The sequence below is a fragment of the Bombus huntii genome, chromosome 9, assembly GCF_024542735.1.
Source record: "Bombus huntii isolate Logan2020A chromosome 9, iyBomHunt1.1, whole genome shotgun sequence".
NCBI lineage: Eukaryota > Metazoa > Arthropoda > Insecta > Hymenoptera > Apidae > Bombus > Bombus huntii.
Genome location: NC_066246.1, coordinates 4001937 through 4022835, shown reverse-complemented (window position 1 = coordinate 4022835; position 20899 = coordinate 4001937). Strand labels below are relative to the sequence as shown.

Here is a 20899-nt window from a genome sequence, read left to right as displayed (position 1 = left end):
ATCGATCGCGACTTAACTGTTCTCTCGGAAAGAAATTGTAGAAGTTTCAATAATTCTCAACCTCTTCGGTGCAACGGCGTTTGTCCGGCACGTAGTCGCTTGACGGCCGCGAACACCAGCGATTGCGTAGCGCTGGAAAAGATTAAACTTACTGAATTCACAATGTGTCATAATTGCGAATATGTTGCACATTTTATCGGTGTAGGTAAATAAACGAGGCCAATAACGCGGTTGCCAAAAATTCCTGCCCATAAGTCGATTGTGGAACGTCCTTGGTTACATCTTTCAACCATTGCATGGGGATTTCTACGAGCCCAACTCCTCGCACTTTGCTAATTGAACACGTTACTACTCGAACAACTACACTCGTCTGTGAACAACGCACGTTCCAGAGAAGCGTGGTTCGCGTTGCAATTTCGGAGCCAATAAGCGTGGCTGATATTATGGATCCACTTCTTGGACGAGTTCAGATTACACGTAGAGAATGTCATTCGAAACGCTCTGTCAAAACGTAGTTCTGCCCCATCGCTTGTAACAATGGCTACGACAAGTAAAAGTATTACCGCGAGAGAATTTGAAATCGCGAGTTTCGAATTTTTCAACTATAGCACACGAAATTGAAATATCGAGTTTCACGCCTGCAAGAGACGCAGCCTGCCGTTAGGATAAAAAAGCGAAATTCTACGCCGTAGCCGGAAGGTTAAGACGCTGCGGTATTCTTGATTATCAAATTGTTAATTGTAGCCGCTGAAAATCACGTTGCCTTCGAACCTCATCCACGCGTAAACATCTCCGTTATTTCTCGCTGATTTTTCGAAAAATAACATTTTGCGAGTTAGTCTATAGTTTCCAGTTACTTTGTCGATCGCGCGCTAATTACTTTCTCATTGTAAATGTAAAGACATCGCGAATAAGGTCAAATCTAGGATCAAATATAATATTCGGACAGGAAAATTTTTGATCTCAACGTGCCTCCTCGATGGTATTGGTTGGGCCGTTAAAGCCGAAAATGAGATTCATTTTTCACGGAAACGAGAAAGGGTTTTGAAAATTCGGTCTTACGAACATTCGGGCTACGAAGGTCTTAAATCCGCTCAAGATCGTGATTGTACAGAGCGGTTAGCGGTAAGCGGCGCAATAAGCGACGGAACAACCAATGCCAATGCTCCAAATGCCTATTTTACCACTTACCGCTTACCGCTTTCTGTATGATCACCGCTTAACCGGTCGTCGTGAGGCGGCCGAAAAATAAACGATCGACCCGAACCTAATGCAATACTTGTGACTCCGATGTATACAGAGTAAGCCATACAGTAGGTTAAGAGCACCAAAATTTAAAGAAGGTACGATCACAATCCATGAGCGAGATACACATCGACAGGTTGACCTAAATTTTTGAAGCCTTATTTCCATGAAAAACGAGCCTCGTTATCGGCCTCGACAACCTCAAAGTCCCCTAAAAAGTGTCATTCTAGTCAAATATTTTCCAATCCGAATAAAATACCAGAGCCGAAGACACTTCAAGAATTACCGAAGCTTTAACAATTTTTTTCGAGAGAACGGTTGAGTTGCGACCCATAGTTCCTTATTGATGAACAGAATACGATGCAATAAGAAGGACTTAACCTAGAATTCCAAGATCAAGGTCAATTTTACGCCGACTTCTTTTTTTACGAATCTCCAACGACCCGAAGGTGTAGAATTACGTTATAGCGGTTTTTACACTTACTTTTTTTACACCCTGTACAAATACGCACGCGCACGCTGTCAAACCGTATGGATCTTATTCCTTTACCGATCGTATGTATTATAGATAGAGTAAACGATGCGCATTCATAGTTCGAAAGATGAATCTTCTCACCATCGTAAGCTCCTCGTCACTGTGTCTCCATTAAGGGCACCGTTCGATACATGTAACCACGTTTGTAACCACGCGTCTTTACTCAAAGCATTTCTTTCCATTCTCATGCTAATTGTCAATATCAATATTGGTTTTTGGTGCAACGGGGGTTCATCGCTCTTTCATTCTTCGATACCACGAATATCGACACTCGACGCAATACGATTGTAACGAAGAATAAAACGCAACGAAAAGATAACGCAGAAGGAGAGTCAGAATTCGATTGGAAGCGTGTTCGCTGTCGAAAGTCCGCGAGATTTTACGAAACGAGACTCATAGCAACGCGCGATCACATACGTCGGTGTTTATCGTAAAAAAAAGCTACTACGCTTCGAAAATGAAATAGCATAATTCGTGTTTATTATACATTGTATCGAGTCGCGTTCGACGACGATGTTGTACTGTCGCGAACCGCCGAGAAACGGGGAAGAAATGAGGGGAAGTAGGTAAGACGCCATACGGCTTAGATACATAGGTACGTAGCAACATCAAAAGAGTCGTATATCGTAGACACTGACAGGCTAGATATCAAAGATTACCAACTATTATCTAATGCTCCCCGCTATACCGCTTTCCGTAGCATAATATATTTCGGCCAGCAAGATGTGGATATTGCAGTCGACTTATCTCTACGTTAATTGTCACGGACGCAGCGCTAAAATGCTTCGTCAGCCACGAGTGTCTACGCCGCTGGTACGTCACACTATGTATTGCTCTAAGTCAACCGCACCTTCATTTCGAAATCTGCATATAGAGAACATGTGCGTAGCTTCTCCCGTCGATCTCCTCCACATGGAGATTCATTCGAAACATCATGCAAGATTCGTCGTGTCGAGAGGATCCAGTCGATCGAGCGATGTACGGATAGAACACGATCGAGTCATAGAGCGCGGAATCGCTGAGTGAAAGCGCAGAGTATGCCATGTCGTAGATGCATGGTCCGACAATCTCTCTTTCTTTTTTTGCTTCTGCTCGTTTACACGCTCGCATACATAAACGCAAAAGTAACCCTTGATATTCGATATCCTTGAACGTCGCCACTTTTTGTTTCTTTCTTTTCCATCCTTTCGCATTCTACTTTTCTGTTTGTTGCGAAAAATGTATACGATGTGTTTGCGTTCTATGCCCTTCGTCGAGTCATAGTTACGATACGAGAGAGATTCGAACGGTCCTTACAGTTTTCCTTAAAATGTCACCGAAGCGAACCTCGTGTAAAAAAAATTTTTGCAACGATTCTAACTACACATGCATCTTATCCTTGTCAAGCTAAACTAAGGCGAAGTACATATTATCGACAGAAATATCAATTTGCTTCTAGAAACACATTCCGCCATAAACGTACGAGCTTCATTTTCGGTGGCATATAGCCGAATCAACAAACTCGAACATTATATATAATGTATCGTAAGCGAATCGGGATCTGCATGTACAATGTACATCTACGCAGATTCCGATTCACACGGTATTTGTACGTATCGTTGAAACGTGCGCACAAACGCCAGTATTCAACGTCAATTCACGGTCGGGCCAAGATCACTGGGATTAGACTGATGCGCGCGCATTCACACGTATTCCGCATATCGATGAAATCCCTTCCTGTGTCTTTGGCATATATATATACAACATTCATATGTAAACGAAACACGTGACAAATTGATTTTCATGAGCAACTTACACAACTTAAACTATGTAATACCACAACGATGTTACGATTATCGTGAATTTCATATTTTCTTACCGATAGTAAATACCACAGAGGCGTAACATCGAGTTAAGAAATTCGATTTCGATTCGAATGCATATTGACCACGCATGTTACATTTGGATTTGAAATCAGTGCGCCTTTGTACGAAGATGTTGCAAAGTATCTGCTTCTCTTCTCTGTATACTCTTTTCCCTTGTTTTATCGACTGCATTTGCTGCTCTCGTTTTCTACGTTCCCGTTCCATGCAAGCACGTGTCGCGTTAATTTCATTTTCTTTTTATGAAATGATAGCCACGTCTTACTTCGACAATGTTCAGAAGAAACGAAAATAGTATCGTCGTACGATTTAGACTACGCAAATGGAACGATGAAAGTACACGCTTGTTGCACGGGCCTACGCGTGTTTGCAAAACAGAATAACAAATGTAATATCGAACGTACTTAATGCAAGTTTACGTAATTCTGTTCGAGCGGTATGTTTGAAGTCGACGATGTAACGTATGTTTTTTCTATCTTTTTTTTTTTTTCAAAAGCACGACCGGAATCGATGAATTTATTGCGTTTCATTAGCATTTACGCTCGTTATTTCGCAATACGTTCTATCACGCGACTTTGACGTATCAAAAACGTCGACGAGGCCGAAATATAAATATTTGCGATATTTTAACGTACATATGTACACGGAGAAGAGACAACGTTGGAGAGTTAAAGATCTATGAATGCAGTCGGATGAAAATAACGTACCTATGAAAATCGTTCGTCCTTCGAAAAGATTGACATACGATGAATTTTTCACGATTTTGTAGCAATAAGATTGACAAATTTCGCGAAACACCGAACGAAAAATGTCAAGAGCAAACGAGAGTTACTCGAAAGATAATAACTGGCGATGGTCCGTGATGCGAATACAGCGATCGCAGGGTACGCGCCGCACCATTTTCACAACTCCAATTCGTTTCTCGTCCGTCGGTTAACGGTGCTTAACGTTCACGTTAGATAGCGCCACGAGAATCTGGCGATATTGAACCTATATATGTACACAGTGGGCGACCTCGGGCGCACGCTCGTGCCCGCGTTTTTTTAAACGTTTTTTTAGTTGGAGCGATTTCGGTTCACGAACCGCTGTGTCACGATCGTAAAGGTCGAAGATTATTTGTACAGTGTACATCGTGCGAGAACTACACCGCAAGAAGGCGCGTTCATTGTTCTTTTTACATTTATTTAGTACTACGAAGGACAATAAGCGGCAAGTTACTACAAGTCGCGAACATGTCGTATCCGTATCGAGGACGATCGGCTATTGAGTCCAAAGGAGAAACGATAGCACGAATGCAAACAATGAAATCATCGTTTCTTAAATGCGAGCAACGAGACTATAATGGACTATCGGCCAGCTGATCCAGCACGACGAGTTCAATTTGATAAGGGAATTAGAGAAAAAATAGATTTCCGGCAATTGGAAATCAAATTAGCGAGAGAAGTAGTAGTTTTCGGGCGATAGAGACGCGAAAGACGAACAAGAAGGAAAACGAATGGGACGCGTTGGGACGAAAGGGGTTGAGAAATGATAAAAAAATGTGCCGGGTATAAAGGCCAGGGCCAAAGGAGGATAGATAGTCGTTGGAAGCAGAAAACATTTTCTTTTATAATTATATAGGAAATATGGAATATCGATCGTGGAAAATGCTATATGACACTCGCATAAAAACAATCGGTATTACTCGAATAGAATACGAAAACGATATATTTGCAAGTCTAGATCAACCGGGAAATCGACGTACGTACGTTTTCAATTTTGTACGGATATCGATAAGCAGTCATTGTGAGATTGTAGCTGGTCTGTGATATACGCGTTGCCCGTCGTCAGATACGATTTTCGGAGAATTTGGAAAATTCGGAGAAATCGGTGAATCGATCGAAATATTGTTCGAGATAAATGGAATCGGCATACGTGCGAAGATGCGTCGCAGTCACGAACACAACTTTCGCGAAAGTAAAGAGCTCATGATTCGTTCGTGAACATAGGGTTAAACATAGGTCATCGATAAACAGGAGTAAAAGTCATCTAATGGTACAGAAAGAATCACGCTGTTTCTCGCTCTTTGTCGTTTTTCGTCATTGGTTCGTTACGATAATCGTTACATGCATCCTACTCTCCCTTTCGTTCCATGTCGTTTCTCTCTATATGACTGCCGATAAACGAAACTAGTATAAATACTCCAACTTGAAAATTCCATCATCCCCTTGATGTATGCAGTCGATCGTTCCACGGCGAGCACTGGATTCGCGTAGCTCTCTGCTGTTCGTTGACTAAACGCGTATCGGTTTCTTCGATCGGTATTTTCTTATATCTTTATACTCTCCGATAAATTCTGTTACGCCGGTTCGAATAAAAGAGAATTTGCGACGAAAAGCGTATACGGGAAAGCGGTGCACGTCCCTCCTACCAGGAAAAAGAAGAAAGAAGAAGGATCGATCGACCAAGCAAGTAAGTTCGATTTTCGTTCGGATCGGTCGAATAAATGCTGATTCGGCTTTTCGTCGAAAGTCGAATCGCCTTTATTATTTATCGGTGATTCGCCTTTGCTTCGTTCTGCCTCGGACTATCGACCGAAAAAGCTCGTATCTCGTATGGCGCGATGATACGCGAACGCGAGATCGAACGAAATAAAACGGAAGGAAAAGAAACAGAAGAGAAGAGAAGAAACACGAAAGCGAGAGAAACGAAAAATTAACAATGGCAAATTTATCTGTTTACAGGAACACAACGTTTTACCAAAATATTACACGAGGGTGCCTCCGGTTACGAGATCGGTCACGAACGATTCGGGTATCAACCTAGATTGTTCGTCCAACACGACGATTGCGACGAATGCGAGTCCGTTCAACAGCCAGACAGCCTTGATCGCGGAGAAAAAGGTGATTCTTTCCGGCAACAGTGTCACCGCCTCCAGTAACCACTACTATGCGCAGAACTTGAGGAACAATCATCAGAAGACCCTGAGCGGGTCTCATATGTACGATCCCCTCGACAAGGGTATCGATCACGATTACAAACAACTCGATCCGTTGTTGGTCGGTGAACCCCCGTACGCGGGGATCGAGCTTACCAAGCCAAGCATGAGTTCTCAAAATGTCAAACCGACCAAGGACTCGGACACCGTTATGCAGTTCCAGAAGGAACCGAAACCATCCATCATGCGTTATGCCAATCAGGTAATTTATCGTTTGTCTTCCTAATTTTTTCGTTGTTTCACACAAAGTCGTACACAGTGGTCAGGACTTTGGACGCGTTGCAACAAGTACCGCGAACGATATACGACAAAATCGCGTTCGCGTAATTCTCGAGTCGGGCGGAAAGACGATTATCGAGAAACCGGTTACCGTTTACAGTTGACACTGACGAAACACGTGGACCATTCGCAAATCCGTTTTCCCGTCGTATGAGTTTCGACGAGACGATAGTTACGTACGGCGAGAAAACGACAAAGGCCACGTTCTTTTCTACTCGTGTACGAGTTTCAAGGATAACTCGAGGAAGCATCCTTGATCCATTTTCCTTGCGACTCGCCTCGAGCCTCTTAGAATCCGGACTCGTCCGCCACGTGAGTCTTACGATCGAATAGGCGCGAATATACGAATATTACGATCGTGGAAGGTTTCGCGATTTCAAAAGAATCTTGCACGACCGTTGCACGAGGCGGCATCGCGATAGCGGTGCAGGATCCCGAAGCTTCTCGCCCTCGACGCTTTTCCTTCTCACGCGAATCGAATGCCGTGCGTGCCTTCTCCGCCCTGTCAGTCACTCGATCTAAACTCGAGGGCATCGTGATCTTCGTGCTTACGACATCTACATTACGTATGCGTGTGCATATATATACATATATGTGTGTGTGTGTGTATATATGTATATTCAGAATTATATTTGTTGTTGCGCAAACGGGATAAATATCGTGAACAACACGATATTACGAAAATACGCCAAACAAACGCGATGCTGCTCGATTCAAAAAAATGGGCATCCGGTATCCGAAAAGCTGTCGGTTCCTCGTACGCAGCACACGTCGAGCGTTGAACGTGGAGCGCGGAACTCGCAATTAAACCATCGCTAACGAGATTATATTTTACTCATCGTCACGCCACGCTCTTTTTATTCGTGGCACGCGTCCGACTCGAATTAAACTATGTACATAGTAATCTAAAGCAAACTAAATCGGTCCGAAAGAACACACAGAGAAAAAGGCGGCACGGGTCGCGTCTATGGATGGGAAGATGTGAGTGTACGTATAGACGGGTGGGAAAGGATGCAGAAGCAAACGGGACAGGTGTAATAACGAGAAAAGGGGAAGGAATTGCGCATTGATCTCGCGCGTGTTTCGTGATCTCTCTATCGAAAGAGGCAATTGCGGAAAACAAAAGGCGAATGCATGCATCGCATGCGTGCATGCACGTTTGTACCCAACTACGGTGACCTTGCACGCTTCTGATAATAACTAACGACTTAATTTCCTTCCACGTATGTACATCGCTGACGTACTCTCGAGACGTTTGCGCATCATATTAAACAATTAATAGTGCAAAATGACAAGAGAGATGCGAGGCGTGTAGCCGATCAACAATTATCGCGAATTCCACGTTCGATCGTTCTTAGATCGGTCCGTTCGATCTTAAACGTTATCGAACGAACGTCAAATCGCAACGAAACTTTTCGATACGATCCGTCGAGATCGCACGAGCATCGTTACGGATGCGTTCGATCGCACCGTTTTGTCTCGCACGCGATCGCAGAAATGCTTTTGCATCCATCTTCCATCGACGTAGTCGACGGCGTAGTATATCTCGGTTTACGGAGATCGTCTGCCGCCGATCGCGCGTCGATGCAACGACCAAGGGGACGGAATGGAACGAAGTGGAACGAAACACGGTAGCTCGTACTTGCACGCGGGAGAGAAAAAGAAGAGCAATGCGTTGTGCTCCGACAAAGAAGATTACGCAACGCGAAAGAAGGTCGCGAGTAACAAGATCGACCGGTCGCAACAACGACGCGGTTCCGTCGCGAGATTCCGAGGCAAGGCTCTCTTTTTAAATAAGCGCTCGTTCGATCGCGGCCAACGTATTCGAAGAAAACGAAGCGGCCAGCGGCTAAGGGGGATAGCTCGACCGGCCGTTCGTCGCGATCGACATCTTCGTTTCCTCTCTTTCTTTTCTTCTTCTTCTTCTTTTCTTCTTTCTCTGTTCGACGATCTCTCGAAATTAGTCCCACGTGTCGGGATCGAGTAACGTGCACGAAGGAATGGCACGAGTTACGCTCACGCATAGAACCCCGCGTACGCGAAAGCAGCGCGCACACATACGACCGTAGGTACGTATAATCGTCCGATTCGCGGACGGATGGATCCTCGCAATGACAAGGGAAGGGATAGTCGCGGCCCCCCAGCATCGTTTCCCTATATAAACAGGGAACCACCCGTCGGTCCACGAGTACCAATAGCGTGTAATTGATATACGGGAACAACGTCAACGTTAACGACAGCTCCGACCGCATCGTATTGACGACGACGACGACGACGACGACAACGCTACCGATACCGTCAACCTTGACGACAAAAAAAAAATATCAATTGCACCAACGACAGCAACATTGGCAGCGACAGCGCCAGCAAGAAGAGAAGCACAAGTAGAAAGAGAAGAAGAAGAAAAAGTAGAGGAAGGAGTAAAGGAGGAATAGCAAGAACGATAACAACAACAGGACCAGAGACGATATTTCATACGAGAACAACAATAGTGACAGGAAATCTCGCCAACGCGACGCGCCGACAGTTAAATGGTCGAAAGGACACGATCCGATACGGTGTAATAATAAAATTAAATCGACGTTGATCGGCACGCGCGGATCGCGAGCGTGTTGGAACAGTTTGTCCGGCATCCTACGATTCGAAAGCAAAATCGAGCGGTTAACGTCTAGGCGAGAACGATCGTAGGGACCGTGACGCTTTGGCAGGACATCTCCGCGAAATTTTTCGTCCGACCTTGCCTCCGTATCGTTCTCAATCATGAAGATTCTTATGCGAGCTGATACCCATGTGAACATCGAATTGCCGGGCAACGCGCCAGTCGCTAAATGCACCTTCACTCAGGTATCGACATAACACGGCATTGTGTACTTTATATAGAAATCTCTGAACGATGTTATTAACGATCTTACGCGTGCGAGCGTCCCTCGTCTTCCGTTGTTTCGTTCGTTCGTCGTTTATTCCTACGCCTGTAACCATCGCTCGACCTTTCGTATCGAGTATCGGTCGAGATTTTACCGGATCTCGCTCGACCGATATTATCTCGTAAACATCGGGCTGTTACAACCAGTAGCTTATTTCGTAGCTGATGAAACTAAACACGAGTTGTTACCACGTGATTCTACGAGTCACTTCGACACGGGGCACGCTCTTGCGACAATTTTTATCCACCTTATTAATCGACGTTTTAATTCAAACGTTTTCAGGTGTTGGCTGCCTTGTCGGTGTCCATGTGTTCCATGGTGGTAGGTTACTCGAGCTCCTATACCTCCCCAGGTTTGGTTTCGATGCGGGACAACGCCACGGCTACGTTCGAAGTAACGAAAGAAACCGTAAGTAGCACGAAAGTCTTTCCGTTACGTTCCGAGATGTAAAAGCGACCTTGCGGAAGGGTGAACCGAGCGAGGAACGAAGGAACCGAAGGGACCGAAGGGACCGAAGGGACGACCGTCTCTCGTGGACAACATTGTTTTTAAACAAACGTGCCTCGCGAGGAGATCGCGCAATCTCGAGTGTTTCGGTGAAACGAGAAACCGTACGTAACCAAGACGTTATCCGAATTCTCCTCTTATCCGAAGACCGAGCCAAGGTCGAGCGATCGTTACCGAGGCACGTTTGTTTTCGAACGTATTTCGATTATGCTTCCGCCGTCGTTCTCGATTACGCGAACCAGTGATTTACCGTTCCATCGCGAATTTCTTTTCAATCGACGCGTAACTAGGTAAAACGATCGCGTTTGGCAAACTTATGTTACGCGAGAAAGATCGTTTCGCGTCGGTCGTTTGAAAGAGGGCGACGATCCTGAGAGACAGCGACAATGGATAACAACGACGCGAGGAAAGATACACACATATATACATATATGTATATATATGTACGTGTGTATATATATATATATATATATATATATATATATATATACAGCATCGATATCGAGAAAGGGTCAATAAATGATTGAGCGTTTAACCCATCGAGTGCGTCAATGCGACGTAGAATCAACGATTCGACGCGTTTCCCATACGACCCCGTGTCGCGTTTCGTTCGTTCGACAACCATCGACGCGCCTTGTCCAGCCTCGATTGGCGGGACACGCGATTGGTTCTTTGTTGATCGATGCCGGCACGCCGCTAAGTCGCCTACGTTGCTAGTTGCTACGTCGCTCCCGGTAGTCGTTACGTTGTTACGCCATGCGACTTTTGCCGTGATTTACCACAACCTTCGATCGGTCGATGATGCGCTTGGAGGTTTAATCGCGCGCGTGAATAAACGCCATGTAAATGCTTCCGGGTTCCTCAATGTCCCGTGTCTCTCAACGATCGCCGCTGTACGCAGATCAAGGTCTACGCTGGCGCGATAACGCTCCTTAAACAATTTCTTCGTTTCTTCCTTCCTTCCTTCCGTATTTCCTTTACACCCCGGACTTGTTTATATTCGAAGGTCGACGAGCGATTTTGAATAGGATAACGAGACCGCTCGCGCCTACGACAAAAGATCGAGGACCGGTAAGGACACGATCGTTACGAGAGGTTTTTGTTTCAGGGCATGTGGATAGGATCGATCATGCCGTTGAGCGCGCTTTTTGGAGGCATGATCGGCGGACCAAGCATCGAATACCTTGGTAGAAGAAACACTATTCTGGCCACCGCATTACCCTTCATCGCAGGTACGGCCGCGTTCCCGTTCCAATTTTCCAACGGACAATACGTTTCGACGATCGTTCGGATCGCGACGATCCCCTACGTCGCTAACGGCTCGACTAATCGATCGATATCGTTTCAGCCTGGCTACTAATCTCCCTGGCAGCGAACGTTGCCATGGTGCTCGCCGGCCGTGCTCTATGCGGGTTCTGCGTTGGCATCGCGTCGCTTTCGTTACCGGTGTATCTTGGTGAAACGATACAAGCCGAGGTACGTGGTACCCTCGGTCTCTTACCAACTGCTTTTGGTAATACAGGTGAGCAGTTTCTCCATTCCAGTTGTCGAGATATCCAAGTATCGATATTGCGATGGAAATCGAACTAACTTTGTTTGCCTTTTGATTTCTTTAGGAATTTTAGTCTGCTTCATAGCCGGCATGTATCTAGACTGGAGAAACCTCGCGTTACTCGGCGCTGCTTTACCGATACCGTTCATGATTCTGATGTTCGTGATTCCCGAGACTCCTAGATGGTATATCTCCAAGGGAAAGACAAAAAGGGCGCGAAAATCGCTACAATGGCTGCGAGGCAAAGGCACCGACATTACCGACGAACTGTCCTCCGTTCAAAAGTTACACACCGATAGCGAACGTAACGTTTCGCAGGGTGCATTCATGCAACTGTTCAAGAAAAATCATCTGAAGCCACTTTTCATCTCGCTCGGCCTAATGTTTTTCCAACAATTTTCGGGAATCAACGCTGTTATATTTTATACCGTTCAAATTTTTAGGGTAAGCTTCTGCTCTTTATCCTGTTCTTTGCATATTCGCGTAGAGATTAGTAAGAAACAGAACAAAATGTACATATATTGTGTGTATATATATATATATATATATACACGCACACACACACACACACAAGGAAACGAAGATTAACCTTCGGATTATTCCGATGGTATTTTTCAGGACGCTGGAAGTAGCATCGACGAGAACATCTCTACCATCGTTGTAGGTATCGTAAACTTCATTTCAACGTTCGTTGCGGCATCCGTTATAGACAGACTAGGCAGAAAAATGTTGCTGTACATAAGCGCTATATCGATGTGTCTAACTCTATTCACGTTCGGTACGTTCTTCTACGTGAAGGCGACAGGAGTGGATGTGACGGCATTCGGTTGGATACCGTTAATGAGTCTGATCGTTTACGTAATCGGCTTCTCTCTGGGATTTGGCCCGATTCCATGGCTGATGATGGGCGAGATTTTACCGGTTAAGATACGCGGTTCGGCAGCCAGCGTAGCCACGGCCTTCAACTGGAGTTGCACGTTCATCGTCACGAAGACGTACGAAGACATTGTTTCGGTGATTGGACCGTACGGCACTTTCTGGATGTTCGGTACGATCGTTCTAGTTGGTTTCGTCTTCGTAATCGTCAGCGTACCAGAAACGCGAGGTAGATCTCTCGAGGAAATCGAGAAAAGATTCACCGGACCGGTGAGAAGAATGAGTGCGGTCGCTAACATGAAGCCTATGCCTATGGCCTGTTAATTGTTCCTCTCTCGTTCGCTCTCAACGTCGATAATTAGCCAATCGATCTTTTCGACTAACGCGACGATGGTCGCGACGTCGACGCTAACTCGCGCGTGTTTCGCTTCGTTATGAAACGAACGAATCCTACAAGTATAGTTCCTTCGTTCTGTCGATAAGAACGAGCGAAGGGCACGTGTCTAGAGAGGACCGTCTTCCGGATCGATTCTCTCCTTTTTCAACCTTTTTTCGATTCGTACGCGGCTGCTCTTTGCTTCGTTCACTTTCGTTTCTCCGATTGTCTCTTTATTCCGGCCCCTTTCCAAACGACCCTACACGTGAAACCGTTCGCTCCGACGACACCAATTTTTTATTTCCTTTTGAACCAAACACCAAATATACTCTTCGTTGTCGGAGAATTATTTCCATTGCGTCTAGCTTCCTGGAAAGGTGCGAGCAGATGGCAGCCGAAGAAAGCAACAGGATAAACGCGCGAAAAAAGAAAAAGAAACGAAGAGAAAAGACGAAGGAAGTTTTAGAGAGCGGAAGTTTCGGTAGATCAGCTTGTTGTTTGTATGTACTTACGAAAAACGCTTGCTTGACGCAAGACCGGCTGATAGTTTAACGACATAATTGCGAACGCAAGCTCAACTTGAGAGAACGATCCGTCGACTAGACGTCATACGTAACCGTTATTTTTCTTATTTCAAATACTTTACAGGGTCTACCTCAAATTAGTACTTTTACTAAAGGTATACGAGTAGGTTAACGACAAGGATGAATTATTTAATTAGTACACGTGTGTATAGATTCGAGTACACCGATATGTTGTACTTAAGAAAATGCGTATAAACAACGTCGAAAAGGGAAAAACAAACGTTTCTTCCTTCTGTATCATCGCGACAATAAAATTTTTACGCGACGGTCGTAGAGGTAATTCTTGTGCATTTCTATCGATATCGACCGTCGCGTTTGTACATATGTATGTAGTTACCGATTTGCGTCAATGAACAATTGCGTCATCTATCAACGAACTAAACCGTATCATTCAGATATAAGTTAAGAAATAGAGGTAAAATAATACGCGTTTATTTTTTCATCGTTGAAATTGATGTAACTCACGAAAGAAACGTATCGCGCACAATGGCGCACGACATATCGCATTTCTTGCGTACACATGTATATACTGAATGCATGTATATACTTTGAGAATCGGTTCTCGTTATACAACGATATATATTTGTAACGCGATTTTTACACAGTATGCGCTTTTAATTCTTCATTTTTATTCCTAGTTTTCGATAATATGTACCGAGATCTGTTTCAGTTCAATCGAATCTCGTTTGTACTTAAGCGTCGCGCGTTCTGTCCTATCCCGTCGTGTCCCGGCCCGATTCATTTTTCTTCATACTCCCTTTCCTCCTTCACACCTGTATTTTTCTTCCATTCCTTTTTCTCAATGCGTGGATGTATGCATATCGTTCTCGATGTCGTGCGGTTAAACTGCCTCTATTCTCGCATCGTCATTCCGAATCTCACCGCTGGGACAAGACAAGAAAACGTTACGAAACATTCCTATCTCGTATACTTTCACGTACGATCTAGATCTATCACGTCACGAGAAATACGTGTTCCCTCGGGAAAGGCTTTGTTTCGTACGCTCTAGCCCCTTCTTTTTCCTTCTACTTTTACCTTTTTAGTCTCGTTTCTATTTACCCAATTAACATTTCTATCGCGTGCCGCTTAGGCGTAGGGTGCTTGCCAAATTTTGAGAAAAAATATCGCTCGAAGATTTGTAACTTTACTATTATTATTTCCACTCGCGTTAAATTGACATGTACATTTCTAAGTTATTAAAATATAACGTTTGACAAAATACTCTTTGCTTCTCTTCTCTTCTCTTCTCTTCCCCTTTCTTCTCCTCTCTTGCTTTATCCGTTCCATTGTCCTTCCTTTTTCACGCGATTTTTTATCCCCGCCCTTGTCGATCCTATCGTCTTGCATTTTGTGTAAGGTAACGCCATACGTTATTCCACATATACGCGATATATATTTGCTCGTTGGAACGAATTTGATCGTTGAATAAGGATACGAAAAGAAACGGAAAGTCGCTAACAACGGCAAGATCGATGTGTTCGTAAGTATGTTTGTCGAATAGGCATAGTTTAATATCGTTTCGATCTTTCGAGCAAAACGAGTCTTCGAGAAACGCCTTAATCTATGGACTATATGCATTTGAATGCAAACTTACCCATTACTTGAACTCGGCATATCGCGCAAGTGTCACATTCTACGTCCCAGCTCCACATAGCCACGGCGTTCCATTTTTTTAAGATAAACAGTTTATCCGGTTTTAAATTGTCGTTGTCAGCACGATCTCCTAAATCTTGCTCCGTCTCGGCCATTTCGACTTTTTAGGTTAGAAACGACGAGGCGACGCGAACTCTCTCAATGATTCAAACATCCGTCTCCGATGAAAATCTTCAAAGAGATCCCACACCTGTGACGCACACCCTGCGTTTATTCAACTTTGTCACGCGCGTTCGAACGATATCAACGACACCGTTGTCGATTTTGGTATTGGTATACCGTGAATCAAATACGAGCGGTGTTCTTCCTTCGAACGCGCGTTTTCGATAATGCAGATCGTGCGCAATCGGTAACAAACGGTTCTATGCCCCGTTAATCATTCGGCTGTATATATATATATATACAGTCGTGAGAAGGACGAACGTATAGTGCCATCTGGCGATGAAACAATCATGTTCATCTCCTTAAATTCTGTTGTTGCACGAATGGTGTCGCGTTCTATTCGATATCGCGTTATGTATATAGTTGGATATATACGGATGAATCAAAAGATCGTAAGGTTAGATAATCCAATCGCAAAACGGTACCTTTGATAAAGAAATTGTTAATTCAGCATGTGAATCGTGATCCAACGGTAACGAGGTTTCTTCTAACAATACTAACTTAATTGCGGCACAGTTGTAAATACGATTCAATCGACGATTATTTGATAATTACTTATTCATTGAATCCGATCTTACGAAGAGAAATGGTAGAACATAACCTATGCAATGTCATTTTTTCAGATGCTTTGCGTAAAATATGCCAAGAAAACTAGTGCTACGATTCTGTTTAATGTGTTTTCAAAGAGTCGGTACTCTCGACGTAGCGATAAAAGCACCGATTCGTACAAAATCGTGCAGGCAAATAGTGAAAACTTAAATGGTAAATGTAATCGTTTCTTTGCGACGATAGCTTAACAACAAAAATCCTTTTCTTATAGTCGTTCTCGATTGTTTCCAGATGTGGATGGTGCTGTACTTGGAATAAATTCCAATTGGGAGCTTTTAACACCAAGGGGATTCAGATTTTATTTACCAGGAAGCATTGGTCCCGGCTGGTCGGATGTAACCACGACCATTCAGGTCAAGACGCAATTAGTCGACCTGCATTCCAACAAACAGATCTTGGTAGATGGTCCCAAAGAAAAATCTGGTCGCTTATTGAGTCGTTCGAGAAAGAACAATCAGCGTCCAGAGCTTCGTTACGTAGCGCAGGAATGCCCTTTGTTGCTAAGAAAAGGTATAGAGGAGCTATTTCCTGGATGTTTAGACGTCGGTTCTCCTCAGCTTACTATCGTTACTGTCAGCCAATCGATTAACCCGAAGGTTATGAAATGGAACAGAGAAATAGAAACTGAGAAGCTAGCTAAATACGTAAGTATGTATGACTTTGTTAAATTATACCGAAAAGTATCCTTGTCTATATATTTAAAGAGTAGCCGGTGTAAACCAGGCAGTGAATCGTCAATACGATCCGTACAAATCGTTTCTTCCTTTATTTACAGTTTGTGCTAGCTGCTTCAGATATTTGTGCAAAATTGAGAAGAATGGGTTATTGGGCAGACTTCATCAATCCATTTAGTGGACAACCTCATTTGAATCTACAAAAAAATAGTACTCTGTACAAAACGGACGAGCGATTCCGTTGCTTAGGATTTAAAATATTACATAGGAGCAATTGTAAGGTCATTTTGAACGATAATAACGCGAAAAATTTTTTGGGTAAGTAAGCGTAAGCGTATGCTTTATTTTCAATTATAGATCAGTCGATCGCTTATCGAAGATTTTGTCGACGTCGCGCGGTTGTACGATTCAATCGACAATACGGTCACAGGTACCGTTCTGTACGTTGCAGGAAATTTCTACACCACAGCTCCCGCGAGTACAGAATTTTTAAGAGAGATTCTACATGAATGCGAGCTTGTAAATGTTAACGAAGCTTAATAAACGTAGAGCGAGAGGAGAAGGAGAATAAAGAGCGTCGATATATATATATACATATATATATATATATACAAAATACGTTTTTACGAGTGTTATATTGTTGTTTTTCATCATTCAAATGATACGTAATTTTTGAGTTGGCATGTATTGTACAAATCTAAAAAGAAATTTCATACGATATAATCGTACGTAAAATGCTTGTTTTTTTCGGTACGCTTTACATTATCACGTACGCTTTACATTATTTCGTACTTGGACAGTTGCGAACTTGCAACAGCTTGCAGTTGTACGTTAAAGATGGAATTACTTTCCTAAGAATGTGCAACGTGTGTCATTTCTTATTCTATGTTGTACGTAAATTGAAACGATCATAGGTAACTAATACCACCGGCAGGAGAATTCTGATATACGAGGTAAGAATAAATATTTATCTAGGAGCGCGAATAGATTCGAGTTTCGTTTAAATCGTTTCGCTGCGAGCGAAAGAACGCGAAGAGACGCGAGAGAGGATCGCGTTCGCCAGGAAGAAAGAATATCAGTCGACTTCGAGTTTGCGGAAAGAGCCAGAGATACCGCACAAATCGTCGTTCGTCGAAACATAATGACAATCCGCCGATGTAATCTCTATGTACATGTCGTCGAGCTCCTTTATTCGATTCCTCTGTTCCCTCAAAGTCTTCTTGAAATTTGCTGAAAAGCAAAGCAAAACTGAAACTTTGACTAAAACCAAAACTACATGGTCGACGATGAACGATTATCAATACGTATATACATACCGATCATCTCGCAGAGTGGAATTTCTCCCCCGTACTCTTTCGGCAAGATTGTTGGATCAATCGCTGTTTTCAATTCGTCCAGGCTCTTGTGTACCTTAATGCGAGTATAGCACAGAGATTATTCGAAGATGAACGTTCGATTAAAGAAAAATGTAGGATCGCGCATACAAGCGTACGTACCATGATTCGATTTTTCAACTTATCGTTCAGAAGAGAAATGCCAAACTCGATGACTTTGATCGCGCAACTCGGGATATTAACAAAGTGAGTTTCTTTGTGTCTCATGGGTGTACTGTTTTGAATGCATCGTAACATGTTACGAATATCCGTTAGGGACCAGGCGCTAAGATGACCCATTGTCAATCCAGATTCGTCGTTGATGTGTGTGTATCCACGGACCTGATTCTCCTCGTCGTCCATTAGAGATTCCACTACGAGACTATGAGCTCGAGCCATTTGAGCGGACGTGTATTTGTAAGGATCGAAACGCCCTTTGGGAGAAAGGATGTCAGTGCTTGAAAGACGCGTGCAAAGTAACGGGAGGAAACAAAAAGACGAGGGAGGAAGAGGCGGAAAGCTTACTTTGAGAATAGAGCAAATCAAACTACTTACATATTGTGGTGATTGGCGGATACTGACCTGCGCAAGAGAGTATCACTCGTCGACCATGACGGTCGCGTTGCATCAACGGTATCAGATAACCAGCATCTATGATAGCCTCGATGTCTTTATCTTCGACATCGAGATTTTGAAACCAGTTTGGATACAATTGTCTGATAGTTAGATAGCGTTCGAGCATCTCTTCCGCCATCGGCACGCTGAACTTCTTGGTTCTGAGGAACCTGAGGAGAAAGGCCGCGTCCGTTCTGCAACGCTTGATATTAGGATGCTTTTGAATCCAATCTCTGAATTGTTTCAAGGTTTCTTCCCTGATGGCATCGTCTTCGCGAAGTTCCACGCGGGCGATCGTTCTCGTGCTCTCGCTTAACGCGCATCCGTAATTTTCTTCTTCCGACTTTGCCATCGTTCGCGTCCGAAAGAATCGGACAAGTACCGCTCTCCTTACGGATCGCTCCGCGCTTTCGGTTCCCCTCTTCCTCTTGCTCTTCCTTCTGCTGCTGCTGCTGCTCCTCCTCCTTTGCCTTCTTGTCCTCGTTCCGTTGTTGCTGTTGCTGCTGCTACCACACTACTACTACTTTTATCCCACTTCTGCTCCTTCCCCTGCGCTTCTTCTTCCTTTCTCCGTCTTGCCGCGTCCTCGTTTCGCTCGTTCGAATTTTAACCAAGCTACCGACGATTACGAGACTCGGCGAGTTCTTACGCCATTCGGCGACTCGTCGTCGAGGAGAAAGTTCGACATCGATCTACTTGCGAGAGAACAACTGTCCTTGCGATTCTTCGCAGCGCTTTCTAACAACCAACGATACGACCTCGCCGATCTTTCGCGTATCTTCCGATGTCCATGTTTACGACCTCGTTCTCCTTCTCGTTAACCAAGCGTTAACGGGCGATCGCGAATATCCGTTGGTCGCTTTTCGACGCGCAATCGTCGTAAAATAGTAACCGCGGTTCAAACAGAATATAGAGAACACGCGAGAAATCGCGACGTTTATTTATAGATGTACGTTGAAAAATCGAAACGGTTGGTTCGACGTGACACTCTAGCGGTTCGTAGCATGGTGCTGGCAATCGGTAACGCGGCACACCGAACGACGTTCGTATCCTTACAGTTACTCGGAAATACACGGCTAATCGCGGCTAGCCAAGGTCGTCGATCACTATTCGCGTCACAATATCTTGTGCCGCGTTGAGAAATCTTTCTCCTCGACCGACTTGGACCCGAGTAATCCGCTTGCTTGCTCGCTCGATCAATTTAAGGCCAGATCGTGGTACGCGAACCGCTCTTACCGCTCCTACTTTTCCCGCTCTTACCGCTCTGCTTCCTCTCTTCGCACTCGCTTTGCTCTTCTCCTTCCCTTTACATAGTTCTTTTCATTTTCGAATGCCTAAAAGATTCGACACGCACGCGAATAATACTCGTCGCCGTTCAAAGGTTCCCACTTTAAGAAACGCGACGTCGTTTCTCCACGCATTTGACGTATCTTGGACGACGGGAATTCTCAAGTTCGCAACACTCGATTCGATTCGCGGACGAACAATGCGCCTACGTTATTAGACGGTATTAAACGGTATAAAACGGTGGCCACTCGAGGGTTCGCTTTCTTCTCGTAATTTTACGTTTTACTTTCACCGCGAGTCTCCTTTCGGTCGGCCAGCTGAATATCGAGGCTGCGTTTTATATACTACGACGACATAGTCATCGACGAAACGATCGGAAAACTCGGAAGATTTGCCGTTGTTCGTCGAAAGCAGCGAACGGCAACGCCAAGGTAAAACGCGCACGCCTAATAAAATCGGGCTTTTTTACGATATTACTACCGGTCGTTTTTTCACTAACCGCCTTCCGCTTTTCTCAACGTTCTATACTATTTCCTTTCACCGTTTGTTCCCTCGTCGACTCGGATCGATACGCATTCCTCGCGATGTTTATACGTTCTTTTTTTAAACGCTTCGAACAGGATTTTCTCGATCATAGGTCTACGATATATGATTGGCCGTTACACGTGACTGGCGTTTCTTCCCATTTGCTTGCGTAATCAGTCGTGTACCAGGACGTTTCTCGACTCGGTGAAAGTCGCCGTTCAATCTGCATTTGTAGTTGTGCCTTTCTATTCTTTCCTACTTTACGCGTATCTTTGCACATCGGT

At 44.2% G+C, this 20899-nt stretch overlaps 4 protein-coding genes and 1 long non-coding RNA gene across 10 annotated transcripts in view; 3 read left to right on the top strand and 2 right to left on the bottom strand.

The window, feature by feature from the left end:
- LOC126869583 (facilitated trehalose transporter Tret1-like) overlaps positions 1-14938 on the top strand; it is an 18077-nt gene extending 3139 nt beyond the window's left edge. Inside the window, exons 1-7 of one of the 3 annotated variants that reach the window (XM_050626358.1) lie at positions 2489-2593; positions 6366-6821; positions 10105-10230; positions 11438-11561; positions 11678-11851; positions 11946-12325; positions 12500-14392. In XM_050626358.1, the coding sequence (XP_050482315.1) occupies positions 2504-2593; positions 6366-6821; positions 10105-10230; positions 11438-11561; positions 11678-11851; positions 11946-12325; positions 12500-13081 (1932 nt within the window). In that variant the 5' untranslated portion in view covers positions 2489-2503 and the 3' untranslated portion in view covers positions 13082-14392. Of the gene's footprint in view, positions 1-2488; positions 2594-6365; positions 6822-8544; positions 9743-10104; positions 10231-11437; positions 11562-11677; positions 11852-11945; positions 12326-12499 lie in introns of those variants that run through there. The other 2 variants (XM_050626359.1, XM_050626360.1) reach the window with 2 other exon arrangements.
- Positions 1-15706, bottom strand: part of LOC126869623 (RING-box protein 2) — a 25071-nt gene extending 9365 nt beyond the window's left edge. The window contains exon 1 of the mRNA XM_050626444.1: positions 15312-15706. Within this exon, the coding sequence (XP_050482401.1) occupies positions 15312-15465 (154 nt within the window). The 5' untranslated portion in view covers positions 15466-15706. The remainder of the gene's footprint in view (positions 1-15311) is intronic.
- Positions 14975-17450, top strand: LOC126869615 (cobalamin trafficking protein CblD). Of its 4 annotated transcripts, none has more exons than XM_050626423.1 (5): positions 14975-15197; positions 16156-16294; positions 16373-16785; positions 16917-17133; positions 17267-17450. In XM_050626423.1, the coding sequence occupies exons 2-5, from the start codon at positions 16156-16158 to the stop codon at positions 17353-17355; spliced, it is 858 nt and encodes a 285-aa protein (XP_050482380.1). In that variant the 5' UTR covers positions 14975-15197; the 3' UTR covers positions 17356-17450. The 4 variants fall into 4 exon arrangements, with proteins under 4 accessions (XP_050482380.1, XP_050482377.1, XP_050482378.1 ...); XM_050626420.1 differs by lacking the exon at positions 14975-15197 and adding an exon at positions 15837-16004; XM_050626421.1 differs by lacking the exon at positions 14975-15197 and adding an exon at positions 15839-15929.
- Positions 17266-20899, bottom strand: LOC126869612 (clavesin-2). Its single transcript, XM_050626415.1, has 4 exons — positions 18771-20899; positions 18312-18622; positions 18132-18225; positions 17266-18045 (listed from the first exon to the last, which is right to left on the bottom strand). The coding sequence occupies exons 1-4, from the start codon at positions 19153-19155 to the stop codon at positions 17891-17893; spliced, it is 945 nt and encodes a 314-aa protein (XP_050482372.1). The 5' UTR covers positions 19156-20899; the 3' UTR covers positions 17266-17890.
- LOC126869630 (uncharacterized) lies at positions 18248-18684 on the top strand. The gene is made up of 2 exons (XR_007690952.1): positions 18248-18395; positions 18465-18684. It is a non-coding gene; the product is annotated as an uncharacterized LOC126869630 (long non-coding RNA).

What these genes read in the sequence shown, in the direction of transcription:
- LOC126869612 (XM_050626415.1), bottom strand. Translation starts at nt 19,155, where the DNA reads ATGGCAAAGTCGGAAGAAGAAAATTACGGATGCGCGTTAAGCGAGAGC. An exon ending in AGTGATACTCTCTTGCGCAG is followed by an intron (nt 18,623 to 18,770) that starts GTCAGTATCCGC and finishes TTTCTCCCAAAG; the next exon opens with GGCGTTTCGATCCTTACAAA. An exon ending in TCCACTCTGCGAGATGATCG is followed by an intron (nt 18,046 to 18,131) that starts GTATGTATATAC and finishes TTTGCTTTTCAG; the next exon opens with CAAATTTCAAGAAGACTTTG.
- LOC126869615 (XM_050626423.1), top strand. Translation starts at nt 16,156, where the DNA reads ATGCTTTGCGTAAAATATGCCAAGAAAACTAGTGCTACGATTCTGTTT. An exon ending in AAATAGTGAAAACTTAAATG is followed by an intron (nt 16,295 to 16,372) that starts GTAAATGTAATC and finishes GATTGTTTCCAG; the next exon opens with ATGTGGATGGTGCTGTACTT. An exon ending in TAACGCGAAAAATTTTTTGG is followed by an intron (nt 17,134 to 17,266) that starts GTAAGTAAGCGT and finishes TGTACGTTGCAG; the next exon opens with GAAATTTCTACACCACAGCT.